Here is a 7,867-nt window from a genome sequence, read left to right on the forward strand (position 1 = left end):
GTTGTTTCTTTTCTATCATCCGTTTTCATATGTAGATTTGTTGTGACAATTGCTTTATAAAAACAAAGAAATTCCCTGTTCTGGTTAATGTATTAAATATATACTTTGACAAGAAGCCTACCAAGTATTTGTATGACTTTGTGGAAACGTTGTGTAAATAAGAGAATCTAGCCCACTGAAGGTGTTCCTGCCGTATTAATGTTTGGGTGCGTCATCAATAAAACCTGTTCTTGAAATATAACAAAGAGAATGTGTTGTGTGGAATAGGTTTGAGGTTATCAGAGTTTGCTGTATTGTCATTATGATGACGGATAATTCTAGTTTAGACCTGTTACGGGTTGGATTTCAGGATATTCCCTTGTCCAGAATGGTGCCGCTCACAGCAGTCACGGCTACATTTCTTTATAGAAAGCATCCAGTCCAGTTATACACCTGTCACAAGGAAAGCACAAAAAGCCTGACGTTTACCGGCATCAATAGCGACTATACAGACAATATCTGATACATTTGTAACATCAGCTGTCAATAATTTACTCTGGCACATCATCAGGCTTACTAAAGCTGCAGGCTCATTAACTAAGGAGTGAGTAACTATTCTATTAACCTACAACCGTCATCATTCCAGGTCTACATTAAAGTATCTGAAAGGCATTAAACAGATTTCAGTCAGTAAAAAGGAATCATTTCGATTCCTTTGAGCTGATGCACTGTTCCTTTAGAGGAAGTCCGACACCGACCTCAGCGTTTCTTCGTGTTGTAATGACTCTGACACATAAAACTTGAGCGTCTCCTCACGGCTTAAACTGGTCTCCGAGGACCACGTGACATCGGAAACTTAGGAAGCCTGTTAATAAAAGCCACGCGAGCTGACAACAGAGACTTTAGATGCTGAGTCGCCAATCTGACAGTCAGCTGACGCTATCGTGGAGTGTTTTTTAAAAAAAAGGAAATGAGTCCTCTCTCTGCTTTCCCGTTCAACATCTGACGTTGGAGTTCATCGTGCTTTTCAGGTAGGATTTAGTTGCGGAATATGCAAATGATCAGAAATATTTTTATTATAATATTAGGTTATTTTGCCACCTCTAATAAAATTGCCTTAGTTGTCCCGTCGAAGTTTAAAGTTCACCGGAACATTTGTCCTTTTTTTATTTTCTAACATACAGCAGGATTAACTTGTATTGATGTAATTATCGTGTGTATGCTGCTTACTGAAATGCAGTAAATTTATTGGTGACGTGGTCTACTACAAAGGCTAGAATAACTAATGGAGGCAAATGAACCACTTTAACAGGACTTGGCAATATGTGATGAGAGTATGTGAAATGTGTGAGCCTCACTTCTGCAGGTATGTGACAATAACGGGAAAACGTACTGTAAGCATGTCCCTCCGTCTAAATACACTTTTCACAACTAAATTGTGTGAATCAGAAAATTATTTGTTTATTATATAATAATTTGTCGACATTATAAGTAACCAAAATACAGATAAATTATATTGGTTTAAAATCAATGCGTTAACGCGTCTAGGTCAAACTGAATTTGTTTTTTAAAGGACCAGCTCATTAAATTTGCACCGCAGGTCATATGACGAGTGTGTAATCACGTGACTCGTGACTCACGGCTCTGACGCTCCACCAATCAGCTCACACTGAACCTGTTTGTTTCTTGCTTGCTTCGTTTTTACCTGCCATTTCTGACTTGTTCTTCTGAGGACTCCGCTGACACCTCACAGGCAAGATAAATTTAGCACTTTGTTTACTATGAGTGGGGTCGTTTGGTGATGTTATCCACGTAAAAGCCACGCACGTGATCCAGTAAACGGCTATCAGGTAGCTGCCGCTTAGCAGCTTAAGCTAACAGACTGTTTCTTGTTATCTGTTTTTGTCTGAAAATAGTTTTAGGGCGATGCTAGCTGAATGTGGAAGTGAAGCGGCTGTTTTCATTTTTGTTTCGAACGGCATGTAGTTTGAGGTCCGTATGTGATGTTGTCGGTGGTGTCCTCCGCGCTTGTGCTATTATAGTGACTGTGTAGTGAAGAGCTGGTTCCAAAGATTTGGAGTGCCGCTTTTATAAGCTGAATGTGTTGTTTTTACAGAGGCGTCGGTCAGCTTGAAGAACAATGTCCACAGACGGAGTCCTCACACGCACCACCCTTGGATGGACAACTTCAGAAAACTTCACTTCTCTGTGTCCTAATGGGTCCGAATGGGTTTGGCAGGGCCTTGGGGAATGTGCCCAAGATGCCAGAGATATGGCCAGCGTCTACCTGGGCCTCCTGTCCATCCTCTGCTTCCTGGTGTCTTCATTTCCGTAAGTTTTTATGTTGGTGTCTGTGACTCTCAGAGCAAACCCTAACTGAACTAAGTGACCTGTATATTTCCATCTCATCTCTCTCTGATTAGTCAGATCAGTAATGCTGATTGTAATACTGCCTCTGATTACAGGCAGTATTACAACTCGTGGAAAAGTGGGAATATGGATCAAGCGCTCTCCATTTGGTTCTTGCTGTTGTGGTTGGGAGGTGACTCTTGTAATCTGATTGGCTCATTTTTGGCAGATCAGCTTCCGCTTCAGGTAAGTTGTAGGGATGTGATCCTTAAGTGGAGTTTAATGTAGAAAATATCAAAAGCAGTGGTGTTTGTAAAACATCAGAAATTATGTGTCACTGTTAACATTTCTTTTATTTAATCCCCCCCCCCCCCCCCCAAAAAAAAACAAAAACAAACAAAAAACAACAACTTTGTGTGGTTTGCAGTGTAATGCCAAAAATGTGTCATTTTTGTGTCATTGACGGAGAGATTTCGCAGGTCTTTCCTCCCCACTGCTGTCAGACTCCACAACAAAGACTCCAACTGATCAAACACACACATCCACACATGTGCAATAACACTAAGTGCGATACTCTTTATCTGACAAAGTTGTATTTTTACTCAGTTGTATTAAGCATTTGTATTCTATTTTTATCCTATTGTATATTTTATTCTGTTTATTCTACTGTATATAGTATTTTATTCTATTCTGTACAGTTGTGTACAGTATTTTATTCTTATTGTATTCTAATTTTTGCTATATAACTTTTGCACTGTCCACTTCCTGCTGTGACAAAACTAATTTCTCACGTGTGGGACTAATAAAGGTTATCTTATTTTATCTTATCTTATTTTATCTTTTCAAGTTTATATCATCTAACTATTTCTTGATCAGTAAAATTTGTGTCATGTTGTTTTAATTTCACTATGGGCTGCATAGAAATACTGATCCATACAACATTTGTAGACTGCTTTTTGGTTGTTGTTGTTTTGTTTTTTTAAAGCAAATTCCATGACAACAGCTAAATCTGTGTTAAGAAAGTCGTTTTTTTCCATTGATCTCTGTGTCGTTTTGTTTGTCTCTCTTCTTTTCATTCAGCAATACACAGCTATTTATTACGTTGCAGCTGACTTGATCATGCTGAGTATGTACACGTACTACAAGCTGAAGAACAAAGCTTCTCAAGGTGAGCTTTTTTTTTGGGGGGGGGGGGGGGGGGGTTTGCCGGCAGTTTTCAATAGAAGAACCTATACCTCTGCTATCGACATGACGAGAGGTTAATCTGTGTACCCTGTATTTATCTGATGAGCTGTGATAAGGTGTCGTCTGGTCAATTGATTGAGTAACTTACATGTTGTCCTTTCACCAGGCAGGACGCGTTTGCTCATGGTTGGCGTATCCTGCTTCTTATGCTTTGCCACAAGCCTCACCCAACTCCCAGATGTAGGCCCCCACAAGGAAATCATTTCTTCTGGGTTCAGAAGTCGCTCCTTGCTCTCAACCTCTAGCGCTAGCTCTATCACAGTGAGTCCTGTTTATTTGCTAAACTGATTTGAAGAAAGCTTTCTTTTTTTGTATGTGTGTGTAAAGTAGCACCTCCCCCTCTGTTTCTTCAGCCTTTTACCACTAAAGAGATTATTGGTTTCTGCATTGGGTCAGTGTCATCAGTCCTCTACCTCTGTTCCAGAGGTCCACAGATATACACTAATGTGAGTATGACAAAGTACGGTCTGGTATAAATGTGTAAAGGATTCAGCTCGACATCCTGCAAAGTGTAGGCAGTAGTCAGTAATCCAATGTTATAAAGAGGGAAAAATTACCTTCATTTGTCTCAAGGTTATTTAAGTCCTAGTGGCAAGCAAGAGTAGTATTTCCATGACCACGTACTGCTGTTTTAAATGATCTTTTAAATAAAGAATATTATCCAGTTAAGTTCAATATGTAAGCTAAAGCATGCTCGCAAATGTTTACTAAAGTGAAAGAAGAAATTTGCTGTACCTGAACAAGAGAAAATGCAAGTGAAACGGCCCGTTTCCCTTGCTAAAAACGAAACTAAAAAGCGCTATACTACTACTGCTTAGTTTCTTACCTGATGTCATCCTGATTCAGTTGCATTTTAGTTGGTAAACCCACATAGTTTTGCTCACCCACTTAAACTGAGACTGTAACTTGCATGTTTTGGTAGATGGCTCAAAAACTAAAAAGAAAATCTATAAGTGTTTCGACTTTATCCGTCTAACCGTGTACTTATTGGCTGTTGAAATGTCATCCATTCCTTTGTAAATAAAAATGAATAAATAAACACAACATTTTCCTCACTTCCTTTTTCTGTTGTCTCGTTTTCCCCCACAGTTCAAGAGGAAGTCGACACAGGGAGTTTCTTACTTCCTGTTCGCGCTGGTCATCCTGGGAAACACTACATATGGCCTAAGCGTCCTTTTGAAGAACCCTGACCTGGGCCAGGGTGAGAGCAGCTACATGATCCACCACGTGCCCTGGCTCATCGGCAGCCTCGGCACCCTCAGTTTAGACCTCATTGTATCCTTTTAAGAGAAGCGAAAACATGGACGAGGAGGCTGGGCCTCAGGCCTCTGCTGCATGTATGTGGCACATTTTTATGAAATTCTGACCGGAAGGGCAGCAGAGCTCTTTAGTGGGGATTAGTTGATTGTGTATTGAACACAATATGGCATATTAATAGTTGCAGGGAAACAGGTTCATGGTTAGGAAAGAAACAAGTCAGTTAAAGCTGCCTCAGTGAAGCCTGTAGGCTACTTCTTTCTTTGCACTGCATTGAAATGAAGCCACAAGCTGTTTTGTTTTTAGTTAACAGTGACAGTGCAGAAGGGAGCAGCCTGATGATGACTGACATTTAGCAAACATACACCATGATCAGTGTGGTTCCCTAATTGTGGGTAGTGCGTGTAAATATTTATCTTGGGGTACATCTCTGCTGTCACTGTCTTATGCAGCTTATTTAAAGCTAGCCCGTAATCAGCATTGGGACATGGGAAGATGTAGTGGACGTGTTTCTGTGAACGCCGGTTGATCGCTTCAGCCCAGTTTGGAGTCAGTGTTTGCTGAATAGTAGACTCTATTTTTTGTACTATGAATTATGGTGTTTGTCTTTCATTACTTTGCGGTCAAATATTCACTGAAATGAGTAATTAAGGAAGCAGCTGGAGTCTGTACTCTTGTGAGTGAAATCCTCTGGTACTGTCTGCTTTTGCATTTAAAAACAAACAAACAAAACCGAAACATTTTTATGTTCTTTAACGCTGTGATCCAGATCTCTGTCCAGTTCCTGATGTACCGTAACGCTCGGCCACGGGTGGAAGTCAACCACGATGAGACAGCACCTCTTATCAGGAGCTAAACCAGAACACCCAGAGCTCATCGGTGGCGATCGACCGAATGCTCGCTGTCAGTCGGATCCTTACAATCATCTTTCTGACGCCATCAGGATCTGAACTGGAGACTTGGTGTTATAGATGTATTTATTATGCTGTCAGCCTCTTTAATGTTTACAATCAAGTTTTGTATGTGATTAGTACAGCAACAATTGAAGTTCTTCACTTTTAGTGAGCTTTACTTTTAGCGTTAAAGGGACGGTTAAAGGTTTCGGGTGTCAGATGTGGATGAAAATATCCCCCTGTCATCCTGAGACTGAAGTCTCCAAGCTCAGACTTGAAATTTCTAGTAAAAACATCTCGAAAAACATCTCGGCTGCATGTGAGCAAGCAAGGGACTGAAACCCATCTCCTATCAAGCAGGCTTGGTGGACCCGTAGCAAAGTATAACACATCCTTTCAGAAAAGGTGATCAGCCTCTTTTTGCTTTGATTACCATTATGACAATTTTACTGTTTAATCAGTTTTATTATAACGGGGGGAAAACATTTTTCAACTTCCTGTAATTGGCTTCCCAACAACAGCAGGGACGCCTGTTTTACTCATTAATGGCCTTTTGTGAGCCTTTGTGTGCCCCAGTGCTTTCATAATGATACCGTGGAAAGAACTTCAGTCACTTTTAATTTTTAAAACGTGATAAATCTAAGGATTATAACAAGCCCAGATGTCTTTTGTCAGCAGGAGCCACTCGTTTACTAAGAAGTTAGGTGAAGATGGCCCCTGAGCTCTCAATATGATGCCAACGCTCATGTGATATTATAAACTTGCTGCCTGGAGTGATGATATCACTGAGAGGTTTCTCTTTTATTCTGGTGCTTTAAGTTGCCAAACCATTTGTCAGCTAGCTAACCACTGCATGAAGCCCTGATCTCTGTAAATGATACCTCCTGTAACTTGAATCCGGTGTTCTCCGGGGAGGGTACACATGACTGTAGTGATGTCTAACGGAACAAAAAAGTCACTTGTATTTGGTCAGTTTTAATTGATGGTCGCACCAAGTGCCATGCTTATTTGTTTGTCTGGATCAGTTTTTATTGCACTGGTGATGAAGTCACATCGCTTAGCACAGATTTTCAGTACCTTCATGTTTTACATTTTCATCTTCAGTGTTTTGCACAAAAGTATGTACCTGCACGTCTGGTAAATGTTCACCTTGGGATAGAGTACTGTAAAGATTAAACTCATCCAGACCATGTTTTCTCTGCTGCTTTCATTTTGAGTAAAGTCTCTTTTTTTATTGAGTCATTTAGGATGAGAAAGGAGAAAAAAACTCTCTGGGGGTTCTCCGTCTCTAACAGTTTACTTTCTTCACAACGCACTTTTTTTTCTTTCTTTTTTTTCCACCCAGTAGAGGGCAAGGTCTGCACTTGGCTTTAATTATGACCTTTCGGCCTTTGCCTCTGCTGACCTGAACCCCCAGTGCGACCACGTTTGACCTGCTTCTGGGAGGCCTCGACAGCTTTGTTGTTTTTCTTCATTAGCAGATTCACACTGGCCCCTGAGTTGCACACCCACGCGTACCCACACATTTTCTCTTACTATTAAACATATATAATCCACTGAAAACACTAAGGGCCCACCCACAGAGGAAGTAAGGTCAAAACAAAACATATCAAGGGTTCAGTAAGTGTGTGTGTGGTTGGGGGGGGTGAATAGTGTGTGATTGTGAAACAGTGGCAGAGAGATTGTTAAACATGTTGGGGAGTTAGCAGGAAGAGTCAGTGATAGGGCGCATCCATCCATCACCAGACACGAACAAGAGGCTGTTTATAAACACGACATACTGGGAATTTCTTAATGAGACGATTCCAGTTCGTATGAGCAGGGGAGACGAGTGGGGAGGAAGTCCCGAGTGCAACCAAAAAAAAGGCCACTTATGGGAAATATTAAGCAAAGTTTGTTTTTTTTTCATCTGTCACACTACAATAATTAAACATTAAGTTTAAATTGAAACGTTGCCCCTTTTTAAAAATGCATATATTTATCCTGGTGTTCCTCGAAGAAAAAAATAAAGCTTATGAATCCTGCTTGACTCTAAAGATCTTTGATCAGCATGTGCAGCAAAAACATCTCACGTGAAAGGTTCTGTTTATTCTGTGTGTGTGTGTGTGAGGGAGAGAGAGCCTGGGCTGCTGTCAACATTACAA

The 7,867-nt window shown here is 40.6% G+C and overlaps 1 protein-coding gene across 2 annotated transcripts; it reads left to right on the plus strand.

Annotated features, from left to right (window-relative positions):
- The first annotated feature begins 1,604 nt into the window (after positions 1-1,604).
- slc66a1 (solute carrier family 66 member 1) lies at positions 1,605-6,915 on the plus strand. Of its 2 annotated transcripts, none has more exons than XM_084916468.1 (8): positions 1,605-1,732; positions 2,096-2,310; positions 2,445-2,574; positions 3,409-3,496; positions 3,680-3,834; positions 3,927-4,019; positions 4,663-4,848; positions 5,600-6,915. In XM_084916468.1, the coding sequence occupies exons 2-8, from the start codon at positions 2,120-2,122 to the stop codon at positions 5,684-5,686; spliced, it is 930 nt and encodes a 309-aa protein (XP_084772594.1). In that variant the 5' UTR covers positions 1,605-1,732; positions 2,096-2,119; the 3' UTR covers positions 5,687-6,915. The 2 variants fall into 2 exon arrangements, with proteins under 2 accessions (XP_084772594.1, XP_084772595.1); XM_084916469.1 differs by having other exon boundaries at positions 1,714-1,829.
- Positions 6,916-7,867: the final 952 nt, after the last annotated feature.

The sequence above is a fragment of the Perissodus microlepis genome, chromosome 20 (assembly GCF_051167445.1).
Source record: "Perissodus microlepis isolate ML-2025 ecotype Zambia chromosome 20, ASM5116744v1, whole genome shotgun sequence".
NCBI classification, from domain to species: Eukaryota; Metazoa; Chordata; class Actinopteri; order Cichliformes; family Cichlidae; genus Perissodus; species Perissodus microlepis.